Source organism: Pelodiscus sinensis, chromosome 3 (assembly GCF_049634645.1).
Source record: "Pelodiscus sinensis isolate JC-2024 chromosome 3, ASM4963464v1, whole genome shotgun sequence".
Classification (NCBI taxonomy): Eukaryota; Metazoa; Chordata; order Testudines; family Trionychidae; genus Pelodiscus; species Pelodiscus sinensis.
In genome coordinates this window covers 74,637,736-74,662,560 of record NC_134713.1, presented here as the reverse complement: position 1 = coordinate 74,662,560, position 24,825 = coordinate 74,637,736, and the positions used below count along the sequence as shown (strand labels likewise).

Below are 24,825 nucleotides of genomic sequence, written 5' to 3'. Positions count from 1 at the left end.
AACAATCTGGAACATCTAACAATGCACTCTGCATTTTTGCTTGTAAAATAGATGGTTTGGAGAGGCATTATTAAAACACCCGAACCTATTCTAATCCTAGACGTAATCCAAGGGCATTAGGACACTGAGACCCTTCTAGAGCTCACTGCGGCTGTGGCCTCATGTACATTAGGCAGTTTTTCAACTGCGGATTTGCAACTGATAAGGATTGCTTCCATCGTCAGATTTAAGGAGGCGCCACCGTAACTTGCGGAAAACGTGGCTATATTTGGAAAAACAGCCCTAAATGAAGCGTCCTCTTGTAAAATCCCTCTAATCACACTGACAAGTATTCAAAATAGATGGCACATAAGGAGACATTGTATGCGACACTGCATAGGTATAAGACAAGCCTAGAAAATAAAGATTGCAGCTGCTCCCCAAAGCCGTTTGGTCTCATCCTGATTTCAAGCTTCAGAGCAGTGACAGCACACATTGGGTTACGGCGCGCGAATGTGAATTTAAGGCAGCCCCCAATGAGCAGGTAGACACGTCTCCGATACCCATTTTTAGTAACAACGCATACTACGATATATTGCTAACTATAAAGATTGTGGGATCAGTTGTGCTCCCATATGCAGTCACCACCACCACTCCCAAAGCAGCAGCCTGAAGCCCTAGGCATAGGGTGGGTTTGCATTATGTAGCATGTATAAATACACTTGTAGCTCTCCATTGTGGTGAGAGGCTAGAGGCTATGGACGCTGGCTGCCCTTTAAATATTCGGAATGGTTGCAGCTGACCAAAGCCATCGCCTTAAACACAAGGCGTGGCTCGTGATGAAGCATGTACGGAATTCCCAGTCTATTGTGCCTCTGGGCTACATTAGCCTCATGCAGCGGTATGGTGTTCAGTGCCCCAGGGAAGGGGATAAAAGAGCACCAGAACACCTCCGCCCTCTTTTATTTGCTAGCTGCGTGACGTCAGGCGCACCTTACCGCCTCCTAACAGGCATGCGCCCAACACAAAAAAGTAGCAACTGGAAAACAGCCAAAACCACGAAACTTCAGTGGGCAGCAGGCAGGAGTGCCCTATGCTACAGAGCCGGAGCAGGGCTGGACGGACGCAGGCTACTACGTCAACTCTTGAGAAATTAAGGTAAGCAACCATGCTCACGCCTTTTCCACCCGCACGGCTATTGTGTTTTAAGGAGCCACCCAGCAGGCAGTGGGCAAATGGAGAAACAAAATGGGAACAGCGGGGGTGTTGCTGTAGGGAGTGTAGTTCGACTGAGTTTTCCCAGGTGACCAATTACAAAGTGAAATACGGGATTTGTTAGCGCAGCTTCCAGAGAATAAAATCAATGGAAACTGCCTAATTAAACCTGACCAGGCAGTGAACTTTTTTTTTGGGGGGGGGGGAGTTCGGCTTCAGATGCCAGGTAAAATGTTTAGCAACTAAAGCACAGACTGAAAAATAGACATAGGCAAGAACTATCTGAATGTGAGGATGGTGCAGAATGACATGCTGACAGTCATTAAAAACCAACTTAATATCGCTAAAGATAGGTATCTACCTTTTCCCATCGCTCATATGTTTGCTATACTAATGTGTTGTTTGTCATTAACAACTCGCCCTGTTAGAAGAACTACGGTGTGTCACATAGCCATCTCTAAGTGTCCTGCTGGAATCTATGTAAAGATTACATTACTTATAAATTCATTACTTAAGCTCACCGAATGACACCTCAGAATAAACACTGTATTGTGTCTTTCTGCTTCAGCCCAGAAAACAAACTTCATTTACAAACCGTTAGACCAATCAAGAACTCCAAAATCAAATTTGGGGAAAATGATTTTTTTTCTTTCTAATTGCACTTTTCCATACAAGAATTAGATTCATTATAGTTCATTGTTGTGGGAGTTGGAGACATGAAGTAGTTATCAAATACCAATTACCCAAGCATATATGAAAAGTCAGCCATATAAGACTTTAATATGCATATATTAAAAAAGACTGACCTGAGCCTGAGGAGACCTTCTTGAATGATCTCATCGTCTTCTGAAGAACCTAAAATCAGAGAGCTAAAGTCAGTACTAGCTGGCAAATTGTACCAGAGCACCGTATTTAATTAGCCCTTCTCCAGTTTAACGGCTCATTAGAAGGCCATAAAATGCCAGGACTTTGACTCTGTGAAGTGACCTGTAAACTTTTTAACTGTTTTGAGACTTACCTAGATCATCACAACCACAATTAGATAACCAAGACCTGTAACAATCAGCCTGTTACAATAAGGGGGGACATGGGGTGGGACCTTTTCCATTTTTTAAAAGACATTGCTGCATTAATAGCCTTCTTATAAAAGTTAATGAGAAAATCAAAATACACGGATTTGCTGAATACTGCAAGGTGTTGTTTTCACTTATCAATATTTTATCACAATAGGTAACTCAAGTACTAGTGGTTGTTGACTTTGCCATGCTTAAATTGTACACCTTTAATTCATAAAAGAAATTAGTCAGTTTGTGGCTTTACATATAATCAGAAAGACATTCAAAGGAAATATCTTGATATAAATTTTTGGTCAAATTGTACTCAATACTAGAGGTCATAATATCAACCGAAAAGTATCAGTAAGAAAATGCCTTCTCTTTGGTACCAGCAAAATCCCAATTATTTGCATTTTAAACCAATCTTTACAAAGTCTCAATACATTAACACAAATATTTGATCAGAAACCAACACACAATATAACTTTGTTGGTGCTAGATGTATTTAGGATCTACTTCTCATTGAGCAGGAACTGTATGATTTCATAGCATGATAATGCCATGCAGTAACATAGTACATAGCACTCAAGGAAAGCGACTATTGCTCAGGCAGAGCAGACTGTTTAGAGCAAGGAAGATGAATATATTTGAACATGCACAAACTCACCTGCTACAAGCCTATGTCCTTTTTGTCTCCCTCTACCTGATTTGTATATACTCTAACTAGCCATCCAAAGCAAATAAACCACTTCATATTGTTCTCTTTGGATATGAATCTAAATCTCTTCTCCCTTTAAAGAAAATGGAGATTTTTTTTTTTGCAACTGAAGAGAATGTCCTGACTGAGACTGACCTTTCCCTGCAAATGTGTAAACTTCACCTTCCTTCTCACTGTATGAACAGCCAAAGACAAGCGAGAATCAAATTTCTGTATATTAACTTCTTATCCTCTAGTTAACCCCACCTCTTTACAACATTAGCAACTAGAAAAGGTGATAGTCAGTTTTTAATTGCAGTGCAATTTTTCCTTCCTTCCCTCAAGTTTTTCTTCTATGATCGTCTATAACAAGTTATATTTTCCAGTAGAGTTGTTTATAATTTTAATATTACCACCCAACCCTACTTTTATACCTTCAGCTATTACAGCTCAATCCCTGTTTTTACTTGGCTCTTCTGCCAACCTGCAGCTGTGTGGCTTTTGTCTCTTGGATTTAGCTACATTATTTATGCAGCATAATAAAATATGCAAACAGAGTAAGAGATCCGTCCCTGGCTTTGACAGGTGATGTGTTTTAGTTTATGGGAGGATTAAAAATAAAGTACTTTGGAAAAGAAATGTATTAAGAACTACAGTAACTACAGAGATTGATACCCCCGGAAAATTAGGTAGGATTTTAAAGAAAACTTGTTTTTGTCACCTGAATGTATTTGTAAACATTATGTATATGAATATGTGGATATCATATAAACATCAGAACAGGTTATTATACAGAAAGTATAACCGTTCTAAAAGATCTGATGTTTCTTAATCAGCTACAGAAGTCTTACCATAGCAGTAATTGTAAGAAATGCAAGTTTATAAAACTAACTTCAAAAGTCTGAACAGCCTAATTCTATTAAATTCTTAAAACTGAATAGTTGAAACAAAACTGGTTATCATATATCCTATACATCATATTGACGGCAATAGGAATTTAATCACTCATTTAAATGAGAGCAGGTTTGGGCCTTAAAGCAGCTAATGGTAAAAGTGATGATAGGTTAGTATTTTCATACACTTCTAAAATATAAACATTTCAAGCAAATTGGGATCTGCTAGTACAATTAATATTAATTTATATAAAAATTTAAATATGCTACACAATTGCTAATATAATTAATAAATGGTAATCAAGGTTTATATACTAACTAAGCCTACCAAGAAGTTTTGGAGGAGAAATTATTCTTTGATTTAAAAGTATATCATTATTTTAACCATTTTATCCTAACCTGCTTGAGTAGAAACTACTCATAGGAATAAATTTGAAGATTGGATGCAATCATCGCACAACGGAAAATCAAACCTACTGCAAGGAGAGTGAAAGTTATATCAGGTCATAAATTACATGTATGAGATAAGCTTTACCTTTGTTACAGATAACATGCTAAAAAAATTCAGGTTTTTCTCTTGCCACTAACTGTCTCTTTGGCAATTAATTCATATTAGATATTAAAAGACAGTAAAATTCTTCACTCATGTATGTATTTTGCTTTCCACCATGAACTACTTGTATAATCTTTATTCTTGACTCATGTGTAATGTACCCAAATACCTGGATGCTAAATATCTAAATTATATTCTTAAATTAATTCACTTAAATTTGGGTAAGAACAGATTATACTCTATATGTGTCTTACTACTTTAAAACAAACTTTGCAATTGTGGATAACCTAAACACCCAGATGTAGAGTCGTCTCAGCCTGTGTATTATATAGTTTTAACATTAGCTTTAATAATTTTTCAAAATTTGCCTATAATAAATGTATTTGTCCCCAAAAATTCTCACTGACCGACAAAATTATATAGCCATAAAAATGGCTATTTTTAATAGGGATAGAAAATCAGGTGTTTATAGTTTTTCTGTTTATATATAAAATCATTTGCTCTATTTCAGAGATTAGTTAGAACAAAAATTTAAGACAGATTTCACTGAGAGCAAGAGTGGACTCCATGCTTAATTAAAAATATTATTTAAAACACCATTATAAAAATGTCAGAACACAAAGATATTATATCTAAGAATAAAATTACTACTCACTAATTAGCAAATTTGATATGGAGCAAAGAAATACAGGATTTTTTTAATTTTCTATTTAAAACTTTTTTTTTTAGGGTGGAATTTTTAAGGATTTCAGGTCACATGTCATAGCTTTATTGTGAATGCATAAATATTATACAAGCTGTTTCTTTAAGAGAAAATGCCAAGTACTCTTTTTAAAACTAACTTGTAGCAATATTAATTTTGTTTAAAAACTGTACATTTTTAAAAAATCAATTTTACTATATGTAGTGTATACTTATCTTTTGCACTTCATTCAGCTGCTGGACAGTAACACAGACTAATCAGTTTTTGTTTGTTTGTTTGCTTATAACCATTTTAAAATTGTGAGTGAGTGAACTAACCTGCTCCACTATCTTGGTTACAAATCTGCAGAGGAATGCTAAACAAATTACTTGACACGTAACAAATACTAAAATGTTTATGAATTTTTAGAAGTATCTGTAGTTTAAAAGAAAAGTGATGGTTTAAACCTTGTGTCTTTAAAGGTATATATTAACAAAATATCAAAAGAAAATAAAGGATTCAATAAGATATTTAAAAAAACCCCAAATTATGTAATATTTGTGTAATATTCAAAACATCTGGAAATTTTGGAAATAAAACAAATAGAAAAACACCAGAGCTGTTTACCCACCACCTCAAGTCAATGGCTTAGCTATTCAATATTGTATAATTTGCTAAACATACAAAATTAATTCCTTTGATTTATTCTCTTAAATTCTGTAACTAATTTCATTTTCTTGTGAAATTAAATACATTGCTAAAACTGTGTTCACAATTTTCTTCCCATCCCAATACTGTGAGCATTGCACTAAATGTTTTAGGAAGAGCTGTGACATAGCATATATGGGAAAAGTAATTCCTTTATTTATCTTCTAAATTCAAGAATTTATCTGGAAATGGTTTTTTAATAAAATTCCCAAAACTGAGATTTTTTTTGTTTTTGTTTTTTCTTTTTAATTATCAGAAAAAAGAAGTTAATCTTTCTTTATTGAGCCGAACTTCTGAATATTTTGTGTTTAATAATTTTGTGATATGATCAGTTTATGCTTTGCTGACACATGAAAGGAGTTAAGGTATGGACTATTTGGTACACAATAATGTAGGCATTTCTGATAACCAGAAGGTCTAGTTCTACTCACATTAAGTTACTAGACTTCGATTGAAGTTCATTTGGATCAGGAGTACATAAGGACAAAATTTGCTTCCACTGATATCAAGATGCTAAACTGTTCTAGTGAAGCAATGTAAATGTGGATAACTAGTTGCTTTGACTTTAATGGTGTGATGTCTGCCACTGATTCAAAAAGGACCAGCATTTGACTCTTGAAAGTTGAATACTATCATTCAATTTAATGTTTAGTTTATTTTAAATTATGTGCTTTGACCCCAAGATCATAGAGGCTAAAATTTTAATAATATGCACTTAAGTTACATTTTTTTAATAGTAGAGCGATAAAAGAAATACAACTCAATAAAATTATTTTTCATTCTTTTTTAGTGAGTTTAATTGTTCTTAATCCATATTATCTATTTTCTGTATTCTCTATTTAGAAGCATATAAAAATCATAAGTAGAAAATATTCTGAATATTTTAAAAAATTATGACAGACTAGTGACCACATTTTCATACAATTGTAACCAATTTTACCTGTCAAGGAAATGAAAATTGTCTAAATGTAAAATATTTTCAAAAACAACTATTTAATCTTTTATGTACTTGTTCATACTTTCTGCATTTTATTCACATTTATAGCTAGCATGTAAAATCGTAATTTAAAGCCAGTTTGTCCAAACTGGAGCAATTTGCATTTTCTCACACAAATGAAGTCATAAATATATCTTCTTTTAATGGGACTGAACTAGGTTTCAAAGTGACTGTCTCCAGAAGTAGCTAATATTGTTCTTTTGTTCACAAGAACTTGAATACTTGTGACTGAAACAAATAAAAAAATTCAAATGTATTAGATATTTTGCATAGTTTATTATTATGCTTGGAAGGGTTAGATTTTTATTGGTAAAATATCAATAGTGATTTCTTTATTATACACATACAAAACAATGAAAAAGTATGTCTACTGAAAATCAAAATCTACAGATAGGCACATTAAGAAAAAATGTATTAAACTTATCAGAATGTCATTTAATCCATTATACAGCTTTAACATTTTGAATCTGAGCATCTCTGTTATTAATTCTCTCAGACCCCCATAGTTTACTGCAAATATGAAAAATGTAAACAGATCGGAATAGGGTGGAAAAAGCTTAAAAATAACTATTATAACATTAGTTATTAAAAAAAAATTAACTCTGTAAAGCCCATTTATGATCACTTGTTTAATTTGTATTCAAGTAATTTAAAAGTTAATCAAATGTAAATGTATTTTATATTAATATGAAATACCATTTCTAAGAATGTGCTCACAAATTAAATAATGCTTAATAAATGTTGGAAATATGTATATCAAAAGGCAAGTCAAATAAGAGCTGTTATGGCAATATTGTAAATTAAAAATCATTCAGGTTTTAGCTTGTAAAAAATATATATATACAGCTTTTCCATTCCACATAAACTACATTAGATTTATCCTCTCCAGTATAAATGAGGTATGAATAGCACACTGAATCAAATTTTGAATCTGTGTTTATAACCTTTTCCTAAATTCAACAAAGCCTCAAATTAAATGCAATTATTAAGCCAAAATCTAAAAGATTTATGGGTCTATAAATAAAATGAAGTGGTAAGCTGTATAATTTATAATTTGCAGGCAGGTGGTAAAAGTACTTTTTGCCCATATGAACTTAACCATGGAAAAACTACTTCAGTGGATGAAGTTGCTGTTCTATATACATTGCACTACTTTTTAAATTTTTACTTGAAAAATATTCTGTCTAAAAAAACCTCTCCTAGTTCTGTAAAAGCTTCAGTATGATTGGTTATACATTCTACAGAAACATTTTTAAATTCATTTGTACTTTAAGATTTACTATTCGTGGAGTTAACACTTAGCTTCTGAAAACAGCAGGTTTTTCTGTAATTATTACAGTATTCGTGAATTATTTAGGAATCTAACAGATTCACAAACTTAAATTCAGCTCCTAAATAGATCTTCTTTTTGGTGTGAATATTAAGAACTTAACAGAAATAAAATAACCAAGATAAAGAAAATATATGAAAAATAAAATATCATGTGTGGTTTGTCAAAAAAACAGTGCTTACAGAACTTACATTAATCTAATATTGACAGTCTCTTTTTCACACAATTGTGGGTAATGCAGAGTATGTGAAATGTTCCTATTTGTAAAAGAAAATAGTTCCATATAATAAACTCTTTTGAGTCTCTATTTATAAGAAGTTATTGAACAAAATAATGCAATGGTAGTTCTTGTCTGTTTTAGCTGCAATCTTTTATTAATTTAAAATGAGAATACAGAAGAATATCACTGATATTACATTCTTGGAGATGAGAATTCTCAAATTTTATTTTATTCTTACAAAAATGATTGCAAATATGCAATAAGTTATTATGAAGTATGTACAATAATGCTATATCTAAAATATTACTAAACAAATTCATCTTAGTATTGCATTACAAAAATAATGCTCAATATACAAATATTTTCAACAGTTTAATAGTCTACATATATGTGTTGGGACTGAAAAATTTTCTAGACATTGCAGTACTTTCAGTAACATAGATATAGATGATAGATATAAGAAGCATATAACTGGGTTAAATTATTAAAAATAGCTGGCCTAAATAGCATGCAAACACACAGAGAAATAATAACATTTTAAAATGTAATCATAGTAAAAAACAAAGAAACCCCCCGCCTGCCCCCACACACACCCCTTTCTTTAAGGTAGTGAGGGTAGTAGAACACAATACTAGATGTAATAAAATAATACGGTTTCTTCAAACAAAATAAAACTGTCAGTTTTAGAAACAGTTTAATTGGTAGAAACTAGCTATTTCCATAGAGACAGAGGCATATATTCTGGATAGATTTTTGGAAAGGAGGGAGGGGGTCATTTTTAATTCAGTGCACATCTACACACACATTCCATTGTCAGAACACATGGTTTTCAATTTTAGAATTGTGTTTAAAGCATAAATATATATATAAAAACATTCTGGCAACCTAAGAACTTTAGTATATACTATTTAGAAAAATGACTGCATTCCATCCTACAGGTTCCCAATTGTACATGCTACTAGCATCTAGGCCATTTATAGGTGGTAAAATACTAAATTAAGGAAGACATTTTAATCTGAAATGTGTCATTTCTATTAATATCAGCATCAATTCAGTATAAAGAACCATAATTGAGAATGTAAATTATTTGGGAAATTGTTTAAATCTCTTTCTCCTTCTTTGTGAAAATTGATCAGTTAACATTACAGGTCCCTCTTTTCCCCCTTGCATAATTAAGCTTTTGTTCAGCCATGAAAAAACTAGAAACTGATTGCTTGAAAATGAGCTACATGACCTTTGTCCTGGTTTGTCACCTTTGACCTTTAATTTGAGGCTCCTGCATATCAAGTCATTCTATTTTAGGAAGCAGTATGTCAAAAAAGTCCTATGCTTAAATTTTTACCTCGTATGTATTAAGTAGTAAATTAATATACATATATATATTTTTTCTATACAACTGTTTTTGAAATAACATGCACCATGACCTGGTCCACAAAATACTTTATATAAGTATAAGAAAGAGCTTTTCCTATCAGAAATATTGGAACACAACACAAATGTATAGGAGAGCCTCTTATAGACTTCTTGACTCCTCCAAATATAACACTCATCAATATTTTACAAAACTCTCATGTTCTTTTTTTTGTTGTTAATGAGTATATGCAATTACATGGACCTCATCCATATCATTGGTTTTTTTTCTAATTCACCAATCACACATGCTTTGATGTTTGCTCTCAAAATACCCTTTTGCAATCTGAAATTGTATTTAAAAATGGGTAATAGCAAACTTAGGTCTAAATTTTTTTTGACTCAAATGTGATTTTTTTTGTTTGCTTATTTTAAATGTAAGCTTCATTTTTATGTATGATGGCTTAAAATGCCTTTCTTCTTTTGAAAATGGTCCTTTATTACCATAGAGTGCCATAATACTGATCTAATTGATTTTCCTTTACTCATTCAATGCCAAAGTAATACATACAATTCACTGGATAAAGCTTCTTTAGGAAAGCATGTATCTGCCTACTCACTCAGTGAATGAATGATGAAAAAATAAAATAAAGAAAAAACTTACTATAGTTATTCTTGCATTTGAACCTCCACAGAACTTCAGGATATGTTTTTTCAGTTGGATTTAGTAGTGATCAACATGGCTGTCTTGATTCAGCACTCCGGTCAGCGACATCATACAGTATCATGTCATAGGAGGAGCTAATCCATAAAGGCATGTACCCTCACATTTTCAAAATACATCTGGCTCTATAAAGTACATCTGCCAGCTATAAATAGTGTGAATGTTAGTTATACTGAAGAACTGGAATCTTATTATTCTGATTAACAAGTTAGTAGTTATGCCTCACAACGTAGAGTTTTTAGGCTCATTGTGGAAGAAAAGTGGACTCTTTAGCAGACATATTGTAATAGAAGAATCATTTGGTAGGTCTCTCCCTCCCACTCCCTAAGATCACCTTATAGTCACATTGTTTAACTATGATGCAAACATAAAGCAACCTAAAAGATTTTATTCTTCCTCTTTCATTTTAACTGCCTAAGCCTTATAAGTGTCATCCTTCTGCTTAGAGAATGTGATGTGAAACACTGCTTGTGACTTATCACTGCTTCTTAGAAATGGTTTAGACAGTAAAGATTTGGGCCTAGACACACACAAATTTCATTATTTCTGACCTGTCTCCTGAAGTTTCAAATAATATCAGCTAATGTGTCTCCTACATTGACTTTTCTATTGATTTCTGGAAAGATTTATTTAATTGTCTACCTTGCAGCATTCATTTTATATACATGCAAGTTTGATGGCTCATTTATTCACAAAATCTTTATTTTTTACTACATTTTCTATATATTTCTTTTAAAATGTGTACTAAACAATTACGCTGCTATTTTATGTTAATTGTTTAATGAGAACAAAGAAAACTTGGCTTTTTGGTGTACTTATTAATTAAATTGAGGTTATATTTATTCCACATTTTAGTGTTTTCTTACTATATAGTCATTCTTTCAAAAGACCACAATTTAGCTGTATATCCTGTGAATAATTTTCAAATAAGTGAATGAAAGAATATTTTCCTTAACATATAATGGATCATATTTACCTTATAGTGTGTTTAAAAATGAAATGTGTTTTTCTTATATGGTTTACTGTATAATTCAGTATCAATCTAACTTTTTATAAATGGTTATCATAATTCAATATAAATTAAATTATTTGATGGATACTTCATTCCATTAACATAATGTTGATAACTATTTAGACAATTATAAAATAATAGCTACAATTCTAATTTTCTTAAAGAGTAGCTGGTACTGATGATGATTTGCCATAGATGTGGTTATTGATAGTGTATGTACATTAAATGTGAGGTCCCATATGAGGCTATAACTAGAAAATTAGTGAATGGCTTTTTAACGTAAAGCTGGTTACAAAAGTAACATGCCTGTATCCTTTAACAAAAGCTGATAGTCTGTATTACTATTTCATTCATTTGTACTACAGTATGAAACTAGTTAGATATCTACTAAGTACACCTAGGGAAAGATTAACAATTACATGCTTAACATCTTTACTAGGTAATGTGTCTAACAGATTAAAATAAATAATGCAAACTAGTATTAAACCTCTCTTCCTCTAAAATGTAGTTTAGAATTTACACTATTTTAAATATACTGGTGTTTTTAAGAGCTTGGACTAAATAGCAGAATTAAGTGTGTGGTATGTTTTCTGATCTTTTATTCATGTACACACGGGGTTTGAATTGACTGACTTTGTGTTAAATCAGATTACTAAAATACCATGTATTTAATTAAAATATCAATTTAAAACAAGAAATTAAATACAAAATATTTTCTTGCTCAGGATGGAATACTTTGGCTTTTAAATTGCTAAAAGGAAAATATATACTTCTGAAGCTAGTTTTAAAGCCTGCCATTCTAGTCTATACTCATAAATCAAATTGACATAGCCAGATTTCTATCAGTGTTTGAAACCAGAAAGCAGAAACTACACAGTTTAAAGACATTTATTTGTTTTCCCTTACATTACATGCCATCAACATAACTTCACAGAAGAACAAGCCCAGTACTACTTTAAAAAAAAAGTTTACTATAAAAAGACCCCACCTAAGTACACAGCACCCTTAGAAGCCATTTACAGAAAACAAATGCAAGGAAACAGAGATCGACCTAAGATTTCATTCTGGTGTATGAAACAATTCAAAATGGCGGCTTTACCATTACTTACATTTAAAAACCCCCGTAGAGAGGACATGGAATTATGCATGAGACCAAATAGTAACCTCCCCTCCCACGCCCCCACCAAAAAAAGGCACTAAAGGGCAGGAATAATTACCAAGGTGCAATTAAAAAACAGTCCCTTTGGGGCACAAATCCGTGCAAGGCAGCTGCATCCTCTGCTCGCTATTCAGTTTAAAGCTACGCACACTGCAGTTGTCCATCTACTTTCCTCCTTCCCTCTCCTTTGGCAACAGCTTGAACTCCAGGCTCATTCTCCTCCAAAGCTCTAATGTGTTTGCTTGTGCCACTTCGTCTCCCCCAACACCCGGACCGTGCAAGGTTGTTGCCTTGGTAGGTTATGAATACAAAGATCCCTTTGCTACCAGGGGGCAAAGGCAGGGGAGCGGAGGGAGCCCACGAGCCCCGGCCGCCCCCTGGCGTCTAACGGGGGGAGTTCTCCGGCGGGCATCCCACGCTGGACTTGGCCGGAGCAAGTGACTGCATCCCCTTTTGTGCCCGCACCTGAAGCAGCCCGAGGCTGGGCAGAGGCACCAGGCAGCGCTCCCCGCGCACCCCAGGGCTGCAGGGCCAAGGAGGCTCGGGTCGTGCGTCTCTCTAGTTTCCTACGAGTTCTGGGATCGCACGTGCAGGACACTCCTCCCACCAGGCCCCCCACCTCCCAAAGGGCAGCGGCAGCTCCGAGGCGTCTGCTGCGGTCCCGGCTAACACGCAGCAGCCCGCGGGCGGGCGGGGAGGGTGCGAACCCGGAAGTGCACCCGCCACAGCGGCGGCATCTCAGTGGCACCGGCGGGGCGAAATACAGGGGCGGCGGGAAGCAACTTTTTCCTGCAGGGGAAACCAGGGCGCCTCCTCCCCTCCCCCGCCGCCCCGAGCAGCCATTGGGCAGGGCGCGCGGGCCCAGGTCTCCGCGGGGGCGGGCCCCGGCGCTGCGCGGACTGCGGAGGAGGAGCTCGCTTACCTCCCGGGCGCCATGGCCGCTGGGCGAGGCTGGTGGCCGGGGGCGGCGGGTGCCGCTTGGCTGCCTCTGGGACGGGGCTGGCGGGGCAGGGACGCAGCAGCCCGTTACCGCTGCAACGCTGGGTCACGACGCGGCAGGCGTGCACCTGCCGGCCCGGCCCGGCTGCACTAGGGGGCGCGGCAGGCTCAAGCACGAGCCCCTTCCGCAGGCTCGCGAGCCCGGCGGGGGGGACTCAGTCTGTGGGGGGACGTCCCGACCCCCTGCAGCCACGGGCTTTGGGACCGATCCGCGCCAGGCGCTTCCCCCCCTCCCCAGATCCGACACCGTCCCTCGCAGGCAGGGCCCCAGCCTGAAAGGCGAGACCGCGCTGCGGCTGAGGCCGCCACCCGCTGGCCCCCTATTGCAGAAGCTGGGGCGCTCCCGGCCCGTGCCCCGCCCCTGCTCTGCTTCCTCGCCACTCCAGAAGGGATGGCTGGCGCTGGACTCCATTTCCCACTTCCCTGGGGCTGAGCCTCCCTGCCCTTCACCTAGCTTCTTCCCTCTGACTGTGAGCATCCAACCCGCTTTTCCCTCCCCCCCAGAGTTTATCCCTCACCCCAGGCGCTGGCTGTACCTCCCTCCATCCCATGGAGCTACACAACACCTAGCAATTACATCATAAGCTTTCATCACCTAACACGAGGTCTCTGCTGGTGTCCCCAGCAGTGAGTGGCCTTCAGAAACCAAACAAGGCAATCCCATGTTTTAGTTTACGCATTTTCCCAGAACATAACATTTTCACTAAAATTAATGAGTTGTTATGACTGGTGATAAAGAATGAGCAGGTTTGACATTTTGAATAATAATAATAAACATCAAAAGCACATTTAGCTAATGATGATGAATATCCTACTTGAAACAATATATAGTCCCTCTATGTTGTGCTCCTAGCAAACCAGGCTTTCAGCCACTCCAGCACTTTCCTTTGGGCTGTCACAGCATTATCTTTGTCATGCAAGTTAACAATAGAGGCACCACAGGGATGCCCCTTTGAATCATTCCCCTGTGACAACCAGCCCCTAAAACTGGCTACTTACGGAAATCTCAGATCCTTTGCCCCAAAGGACCTGTTTACTATTTTTACCTTAAACCCTTATGAGCACTTATAATGAAACAAACGTAAATGTATTTAGGAAAGACTGGAGGGCTAACTAGAAACAAGAGGTAGTGGTAGAAACAAATGGTTACCATAAGAATAAAATGAAAACTTAGATTTGTACTGGGAGCATTATCTTTGCTGTCTAAAGTACAGTCTCTTGCAGAACTGGCTAGTTTCACAGGAACTAGGATCCAGTTTTTCATGACTAATGCTATGATTTAGTCATAGGCACAGTTCCTTCTAAGGTGTTTGCTTGCGTGTGCGCGTGGGCGCAGATGAAATGTCTACCCTGCCCACCTCCTAAGCAGAATTGTGCAATAGTGTGGTGGGAAACAGGTGGCTGCTCCAGCAGCACAGGCAGGAGGAGCAGCGTGGCGGGCAGCAAGCAGCAGTTTCTAGGGCCCGAGCCACCTTGCTGACAGCAGCTGCTCCAGTGGCCCCGGCTGGGCCCTGAGCTGCCAGCTGGTGGCAGCTGCTCTGGTGGCTGAGGCCAAGGCCCAAGCCACTTGGTCGGAGCAGCCAGGAAGTCACCACACAGCCCTGACCTCAGTTTCAGACCTACACACACAGCTCCTGTCACTGGGCGTCAGATGGGGCAGGGTCATGCTTCGGGGGGTGGGGCAGGGACATGACCTTTTGGCTCTGGCTCAATGAAGCGCAATTCAAGGTGCCCACATGAAATGAGTTTGGCAGGTGTCAGCACAGCCATTAGCCAAGCCCATGCTGCAAAAAGTGCTTCAGATAGAGACCAAGCTGGACCCGGCCCGAAATATGAACAGTCCCTTGAGCGGAAGTCACTGCGTGGTGGGGGCCCAACTGGCCACCCTACTTACAACATTTGTTGTGACTCCATGAGCCCTCCAGACAGGCTGGAGACCCCCCCCTCCACGCTTGTGGCTTCCGGGCTTGGGATGCAACAGCAAGATCCACCTGAGGCTTGGCCATGGTGCTGGGTGTTCCCATTGGCCCCTGCTTGAGGGCTTCCTGCTTGTGGGGTGAGACGGCCTAAGGTGAGATACAAGGTTCTATTGCACGTCTCTAGCTCTAGGGCTGGGAGGGGCTGAGGTCTCAGAACTAGTCCATGGGCACTCATTCCAGGGCTGCCACTCACCATGGGAGGTCTCCCCTGCCCGTGACATCTTGGCCAGCCCTAGCCCAGCCTGAGACATCCCACCCCCAACCTCTGCCTACAAGGGCTATAAGCAGAGGAATTTGGCTACTGAAAAATGTGCAGTATTACTTTTCTTTTTATTCGACTGCATATTGAATAAGCATTTATTCATTATTTATACACCTTGTTAATTATCCCTCCTTTCAGTAGTCTTTCTTCCATAACATTAAAAAAAGTATTTGTTAATAACTTGGGTGCCTCAGTGGCACAGGATCCAAAAAAGTGCACACGACCTCAATAGTGGTGCACAAGACAAAACTCACTCTGCTCATGGATGGAAAATAATTAAAAAAAGGATAGAGAGTAAGACAGAGAATATCTTATTGCCTCTGTATAAAACCATAGTACACCCACATCTTGAATACTGCATACAGATGTGGTTGCCTCATCTCAAAAAAGATATATTGGCATTGGAAAAGGTTCAGAAAAGGGCAATAGAAATTATTAGGGGTTTGGAATGGGTACCATATGAAGAGAGATTAAAAAGACTAGGACTTTTCAGCTTAGAAAAGAAGACTAAGGGGGGATATGATAGAGGTCTATAAAATCATGACCGGTATGGAAAAAGTGAACAAGAAAAAGTTATTTACTTGTTCTCAAAAGAACCAGGCATCACCAAATGAAATTAATAGGCAGCAGGCTTAAAGCAAACAAAAGGATGTTTTTCTTCAAGCAGCGCAGTCAACCTGTGGAACTCCTTGATGTTGTGAAGACACAGACTTTAATAGGGTTAAAAAAAGAGCAAAATAAATTCATGGAGGTTTGGTATATCAATGGCTATTAGCCAGGATGGGTAGGAATGGTGTTCCTAACCTTCATTTGTCTGGAAATGGATGACAGTAGAGGGATCACGTAATGATTACCTGTTGTGTTCTCTCCCTCTGGGGCATGTGGTATCGACATACAGGATACTGGGGTAGATGAACCTTTGATCTGACCCCATATGGATGTTCTTATGTTATGTTCTTATGTCTGTGTTTGCCTGTATCATGTTAGAAGTTGAACAATGTGATCTAATTAGCTTATAGATGCTAAAATCCTGTTCCTATCCTTTATTAATTCATTACTGTATTCTATTGACCCAAAGATGTAAGATACTGTAGGAATTAATGTTATTTGTCTTCAACTTAGTTGTTTGTCATAATATACTGCCTTGAGAGTTTGAATGATTGTTATATGTTAATAAATACTAGTTACTTGTGTATGCATAGGAAACAGAAGAAGAGCTCCAAAACAGCAATATATAATATGTATTCTTCATGAGGAAGGCCTTTCTGTGACAATTGCTGTCAAGAGTATATTCACCTGCAAAAGAGCTATAAAGAAAGCTTCAGACCTAATATTTTTTTATCTCATATCTGCTTACATTTTGATAGGGAAATTTGATAGGTCTCCAGGTTTACTCTAGATTCAGCCTGGAATTTTCATGGAAGGATTTGAACAAACTCTGCACTTGAACTGCCTATTGAACTACAACCTTTTAAATGGACTCCAGAAACACTTTTACAAATCAGCAGTCTCACCATCTTTGCTATGAAACCGACCTATGGATTTTACATACATTTTTATGTATATTGGTCTCTCTATATAATTATTTTTATTAATACATTTTAGAGTTAGTTAATAAGGATTGGCTTTAAACATGAATTTGTGTGTAATCTGAAATATTCATTGACCTAGTGGGCAATGTTTTGGTCTTTTGTGATTGGTAGAACTTTAAGTGCCACAAATAAGGTTTTCAGTAATTTCTTACTATATTAGACTTGGCTGTCCAGATGGGAGCCAAACGCTGGACTGCTTAAGGGAGACGGTATTTTGGATTTTTGGTAACTAGTGTGATATTACAGAAGCTTTTTGGCTTCTGGCTTCATTAATTTAATTATAAAATAAATCACCAGTTTTGAGGAATGTCTACCTTATTTCTTGCAATTTGCCCTGAGTAAGCATTCTCAGTGTGACCCCTCTAGAGACCATGGTCACACTGTTTTATACAGAAAGCTAATTTTAACAGAAGCAATGGTATCTGGTAAATTAGGAAACAAACAATAATTATAAATAATTTATATCAGTTTTTGCAGACAGCCTTCCTAACCAAACCAAAACAAAACAAAGTCTGCAGGAAGGGAAAGGGATGTGGATAGACAAATTACCTCAAAAATAGGATTTGGTCTGGAAAAGAAAGCCAGCAACCTCAGTCTGTAGTACAATAAAGGAAAATTTCTTTAAAATACTGTTTCAACAGTATTTCATGCCAGTTGATTTAAAATTCATAGTGAGATCGCATGGAATAAATATTAGAGAAATGATGGTGAAAGAGGAGTAAGTAAGACTCTGCACAAGTGGAGGGGTCCAGCTATGCAGGGTCATTGCAGGATTATGGGCTGGGATGTAATTTCGGTGTGGAGAATGGCATTGGTCACAGCTGTCAAGTTTTGTTCTACTTCTTGCGTGACATTATCTACAAATTACATAATGAAGTAATTTACAAATAACCATAAACGAGTTATGGTCAACACACCTTACCCCCAGGCAGTGGCAGGAGTAGGACATAGATGTGCACTATTAGAGGACTAATAGTAGATTTGGGGCCCCAGGATGCAGGGAGGAAGGTGACGCTAAAGCTCCTTGTGATTAGATTCTTGGGAGTTGAAAATACTGTTTGGGTAACTAGAAGTAGATTGCTTTAGCTGGCTTCAGGATGAAGGAAGCCTGGGACAGGTATTGTGAATTTTATTGTGCTGCTGTCTGCCCTTGTCACCATCTCTTCTAGCTGCTGTTTTAGACCCTGGTCTAGGAAATTGAACAGAGAGAAGCTGCTTGCTCAGCAAGTGCTGCAATATTATCTCCTAGCCAAACATCTGCAACCCTCCTGTATGACAGCTGAACTGAGCTGTAGGAGTACGTGACAGGACTGTTGGATGTGTGACTCTTTACAGCTGGATCTGCTATGTGGCTTGGCTCTAGCTTCCTCAGTATGGCCAAACTGTTATAACTTGATTGGGTCACATCCAAATTTAGTCACCATTGGTCATTTATACACAGGGCCTAACTTTACAAATGCAGAAACAAGGAGTCCTGGGGCACCTTAGACACATCTACACCAGTGTTTCTTAAACTGTGTTACATGGTACACCTGTGTGCCGCAAAGCAGTCGGAGGTGTGCTGCGGAGAACAGCGTAATTCAAAATGGCCACTCTTAAAGGGGCAGGCTACTTTTTTTTGCTCAATAACTTTCCCCCCGACCCTTTTTTCCACTGACCCTTTTTTTTTCTCAACAAAAAATCTTTGGTGTTTCTAATTTTAAAAAAAATTGTTTGGTGTTCCTCGTCTTAAAAAGTTTAAGAAACTCTGATCTACACAGCTATGTCAATTGCGTAGCATATTTCAAGATAGCTTATTTCAAAATTGTGAGTGTCTACACAGCACTTATTTAGAAATAGAGCATTCTTCCTCTGATTTATCTTACTCTTCGTACAATGAGAGTTACAAGAGTCAGAATAAGAAGTCCTCCAGCTTGACAGTATTTTGACATTATTTCAAAATAACTGCCTGCTGTGTAGACACAGACTAAGTTATTCCAAAATAATGTTGCAGTATAGACGTACCCTAACAATTTTATTAGGGCATAAGCTTTCGTGGGTAAGCATGTGCCCTATTAAATCTGAATCTCTAAGGTGCCATAGGACTCTTAGTTGTTTTTGCAAATACAGATTAATATGGTTACCCCTGTGAGACTTAGTAAATGCAGATTCCTTTATGCAGACAGCTCTATAAGAAATCAAAAGGACTGCAAGATGCAATGCTTTTATAGTTGTACTTACTAACAGGGTTGTTTTCTCCATGACCTTTGCACTCTGTACTAAAGTAAATAGTATAGTAGGTTACTATATCAGTATTTAAAGTTAAGATTACATAGTTGAGAGTGGCGGGAAATATACAACTTTGGGTATGTTATATTTCAAAATAAGCTATTCCAGAAGAGATACTTTGAAATAGCACATCTACACTACAGGGAAGTCTCAAAATTAGTCCAAGGCAGGCTTCTCTAATGTGGACATGCTACCTTGATTTAGAGCCCAGGGAGGTACTGGGGAGTAATTACTTTGAATGACCCTGGGGAGGAGCTATTTTGAAATAGCAGCAATGGAGCGTCCACACTAACTTATTCCGAAATATCTATTTCAGAAGAGGTGTTATTCCTAATGGAATGAGGTTTCCAGAAGTCAGAATAAGCCATCCGTTATTATGAATTTATTTCGAAATAACAGAATTGCTGTGTAGACGCATACTTTGAGACAATTTACATGGTATTTTCCAATCCCCTGCATGAGCACTCATTCATCTATTTAAGTTTGTTTTATGAGAGATTAGCTTAAACCCGTTCATGGTCAATTTCAGCTAAACCAAAGTAAGTGTCCAGTCAGCACTGTCAGCCGATGGTCAGGGAAGTGCTTGGTCTGTGTGTGTTATACACCCGAGTCTTCAACGGCTAGAACACGAGGTCCTGTCGCAGCGGGCAGCCTTAGGGGAGGCCGACAGGTGCCCCAAGAAGTTTTACATCCGTGTCTTTAGCCGCTAGGACTGGGGTCCCTTCACAGCAGGCAGCCAACAGGCTGACAGACACCCCAGAGTTTGCAGGGAGAGTTTATTACACCCGTGTCTTTAGCTGCTAGGACCGGGGTCCCTTCGCAGCGGGCAGCCTATGGAAGGCTGACGGATGCCCCTATGGATCTGCCCCCTGGAGGCGACACGATCCAAATGCCCAGCTCTGCCTGCATCTGTGTCTGCCCTATGACCGCTGGAGTTCTTTTAAATTGTGCTTGGTTCTGTTAAAGCTTAAACAGTTACAGGTTTATTAAAGAAGCTTATAAATCATAGGGTTGCAATGGCTATTGCTCTATTTCTTAACTGCTAGCAAATATAGATCTTAAAAATGGTTACAAAGAAAATAAAGATAGAAAATAGAAATAATGGTACCAGCTTAATCTTTAAAGAGCTCTAAGTCTATGTGTACACTTAAGACAAAGGACACATCCAGGTACAATTTTTACCCCCTTCTGTGCCTCTTGACTCCAGTGTATCAAGCCAGGGTCAGTCCCTCAATTCCTAGGAAAGACGAATATGAGGTGGGTGTCCCCATGGAACCTCGGGAGGCCAATCACCTAACCCGACCAGCAGATAGATGGTAGATTGACACTCAGAGTGAGTGTGCTGCTGGACCCATCTTTATACCCATAGGTGCCCGTATCCTCTTTCTTACCTAAGATGCCAAATTGTGTTGGTCCATCTTTGTGACGCCAGTTCTTACAAGGGAGTTTCAACTTAATTTACACTTGCAAGAGAGAAAACTAAATTGTGAGTACTGGACATTCTTTCCTGGGCGGGAGATTCCTCCCGCCGTGGATGGCTGTGTGTTCGTATCAATATAGGTGCCAACCAAGGCAGTTCTCGCAGCCTCAAGGTCAACAATTGGCGTATCTCTGTTTACAGCAATCCAGGGTCACTGTGAGCTAGCATATCCGGGCTCCTGTCAAGGCTTCAAAGACTATGCTGATTTTACTGCTCTGTGTGTGCCCTGTGTGCTCCAGGCATCTCAGAGAGGCAAGCAAAGATGGATGTTACAGGTGAGGGTTCCTGTCTGGCTACAAGCACCCGCTTAACTAATTTGATTTAAGTTGACTAGTGTGACATTCCTATGTTGAGAAGCCCTTAGTTAAATCACTGCAGCTTTGTCTGCAGAAAAGCCCTTTTGGACTGTATATATTGAGAACTTCTAGGATCTTTGGCACAGACCTGGGATCATTGACCATGAGGCCAGACCTACACTACACTTGAAAGGTCAGGTTAAGATACATAACTCCAGTTACATGATTTATGTAGCTGGAGTCAACTTACCTTAAGCTGAGCTTGTTCTCACAACGGGAGGTCAATGGGAGAAACACTCCCCAGTGACTTTTCTTATTCCTCGTGACAGTGACACCAAGGAGTTTTGGCATCAGTGGGGGTTCCCCCTCAGCGTTCGATTTAGCAGGTCTCTACCCCCTAAATTGAACCCAGGAAGATCCATTGCCAGAGTGTTGCTCCTCTGTAGAGTGGAAAGGTGGACTGAGTAAGGTTAAGATTTTGTCATGATTATTTTTAGTAAAAGTCATGGGCAGGTCACAGACAATATACAATAATCATGTGAGTCATGACCTGTCTATGACTTTTACTAAAAATAATGGAGGAAGAGAAGGCTGGGAGAACGGAAGAGAAAGATAGCTGGAGCCATTGGTGGAAGGGGACTGACAGCTCAAGTCCCCCCCTGCTACAGGGGAGACACACAGTTGTGGTGTCAGCTCTGACCAAAGCCATGGGGCAGGAGCACAAAATAGAGGTTCTGACTCTTGTCCCTGACAAAGCAGCTGGGGGCACACAGAGCCCCAGCTCGGCACTGGCCAAAGCCATGGGTGATGGAAGGGGCACACAGCTGACACCAACAACATAGAGATCTGGTAAAGACACAGAATCCATGACAAAATCGTGTCCTTAACTATATCCAAGAGAATTGTGCTCATGCTACTAGTGGTTTTTGTTAATTGTGTATATGCATATAATTGACTGAGTCCCGCATTGTTACACTGTATATGTTAAAGATTTCTTTTTGGACATTATCTTGAGTTTTGAGGGCTGTTTCTATAAGTTGCCAAGCTCTCTCACGGTACATCTACACAGCAGGGTTAAAGTCAGAATAAGCTACGCAACTTCAGCTACGCAAATTGTGTAGCTGAAGTTGAAATACCCTAAGAGTGTTCAAGCCAAATTAAGCTATGTCTACACTACAAAGTTAATTCAAACTAACAGCCATTAGTTCAAATTAACTTTAATAGCAACTATACATGCAAACGAATTTTATTCGAAATAGCGGAGCGCTTAATTCGAACTTGGTAAACCTCATTCTAGGAGGAGTAATGCCAAGTTCGAATTAAGTAGTTCTAATTAAGGTCTGTGTAGCCACTTAATTCGAATTAGCTGGAGGCTAGCCCTTCCCAAGTTCCCCCTGGTGGCCACTCTGGGCCAAACCAGGAAAACTCCTCTCCTCTCCCCCAGCCCCGGGGCCCTTAAAGGGGTAGACTCTGGGTAGATGGCACTTGCGAGAGCCAGCCCTGCCAGCAGTCTCTGCCCTTGACCCAGTGGCCCCAGGAGAGCCAGGCAGCCAGTGACAACCAGCTGTCCCCCGCTCAGTCCCCCAGCACCCAGGGGCCAGCCAGGGGCGGTAGATGACGCGTGCCCTCCTGGTCTAGTGCGGAGGTCATGGACCTCGTTGAGGTTTGGGGGCAGGCCCCCAACATCCATGATCTCTGCACTAGGAGGAGGAACGCGGCCGTCTATGGCTGCATAGCGGCCACCATGGGCCCGAAAAGGACACAGGCGCACCAAGGAGCAGGTGCGCCTGAAAGCTGCGGCAGTTGTACGCCAGGGCCACCAGGGGCGGCGCCACAGCAGTGGCTGCCACCTGCCCCTACTTCCCTGCCCTTGACCAGCTCCTGGGAGATGGGGCGGTCTGCGCCAGCCCAGGAGGTAGCGAGCCGGGACTGGAGGGCCCTGATCCGGGTGAATCAGGGGGCCACCGCCAGGTGTTCCGGCACCAGGGTCAGCCAGGGAGGCAATACCAGGTAAGTGCCAGCACTGTCCCCTGCCCAGGAGGAGGTGGGGAGGGAGACCAGGGACCGTGCGCGTGGGCTATGCCTCCCATGGATCACGCAGCCAGCTGTGCATGTACGAGCACATTCCATGCCACTCTTGGGCAGGTGGCTCCAGCTGCGTGACACCCAGGGGCCATGGCCCAATAGGAACTTGCGTGTGTGAAGAGACCAGACTCGTTCCCAACCCCGGGGCGGGACCCAGAAGGATGCTCTCCCTTCACACACCCCCTCTACACAGAGGTAGGGGATATCTTTCCCCCGCCTTGGCTGCACTATACACGGCACAGTGGCATGGGTGCAGTCTTGGGGCAGCTCCCAGTCCCGGGGAGAGCCAGGCATCCTGACCATGGCCTCTATGCAAGCACAGCAGCTCTGACGATGCAGGGCATGGATGCCCTTACATTGCAGGTGGGCGTGGGGGGGGGGGGGCAGGGGTAGGGGCCTGGGCATCATCCACTGTGTCCCCAGGGAGAAATGACCACTTCTCTTCTTTCTCTACAGCTGCACCAGCTGCTAGTGCAGGGCGCACCACCCCTCCCGGGACATGCTCCCACACCTGCGCCGTGCTCCAGATCACCACCATGTGGCAGGAGTACTGGGACCAGCACGTGGGGGTTCTGCAAGCCCTGCACCACGCCATCCTTGCCTGGATGCTGGAGGACCTGCAGCTTCGCCGGGAGAAGCTTGCGGAGGACCAAGCGAGGAACTGTCACCTGCAGGTGTCAGTTGGCAGTGTCTCTCCTGCAACCATGTTTTACAGTTCCCACATTTAGGGGTAGCATGATTAGTGACCCCCACAACAGCCTCAAATTATTTACAATTCTCCATATTCCATTCCAATACTGATCCTTCATCAGCTCTGGCTGAATGGGATTTACATAACCACACCTCATATTCTCTCCTGAGCTGTATTTACATATCAACAGTTAACAGTTAATTACCTTGCAGAGCTAAACAATTGTAGTGGGCACACTCTCTCCTCCTTTTAGCTGGCTGACAGCAAGCAGAAGTTCAGCCCCTGCTTAAACTTGTTTGTAGGATTCATGTTTTGAAGCTGATTATGGTGTCCAGGAAACTGACCCTAATGTGGGAACCATCTAGAGCGGTGTTTCTCAATCTGTGCTCCGCGGAGCCCTAGGGCTCCGTGAGACATCTCCAGGGGCTCCACGAGGTTGACAAACTGGAAACATCGATAGGTACAACACATACAATCAGTGGACCGCTGGGGCTCCTCATAAATGTTTATGCATGTAAAGGGCTCCGGAGTCCAAAAAGTTTGAGAACCACTGAGTTAGAGGTGTGTGTGTGTGTGTGTGTGTGTGTGTGTGTGTGTGT

At 40.1% G+C, this 24,825-nt stretch overlaps 1 protein-coding gene and 1 long non-coding RNA gene across 2 annotated transcripts in view; one reads left to right on the top strand and one right to left on the bottom strand.

The window, feature by feature from the left end:
- LIN28B (lin-28 RNA binding posttranscriptional regulator B) overlaps positions 1-14,253 on the bottom strand; it is a 148,545-nt gene extending 134,292 nt beyond the window's left edge. The window contains exons 1-2 of the mRNA XM_075923940.1: positions 13,497-14,253; positions 2,001-2,049 (exon numbers count right to left, since the gene is read on the bottom strand). Coding sequence (XP_075780055.1) covers positions 2,001-2,034 — 34 coding nt within the window. The 5' untranslated portion in view covers positions 2,035-2,049; positions 13,497-14,253. The remainder of the gene's footprint in view (positions 1-2,000; positions 2,050-13,496) is intronic.
- LOC142827842 (uncharacterized) lies at positions 668-24,825 on the top strand. Its single transcript, XR_012902614.1, has 3 exons — positions 668-1,137; positions 21,296-21,429; positions 23,992-24,825. It is a non-coding gene; the product is annotated as an uncharacterized LOC142827842 (long non-coding RNA).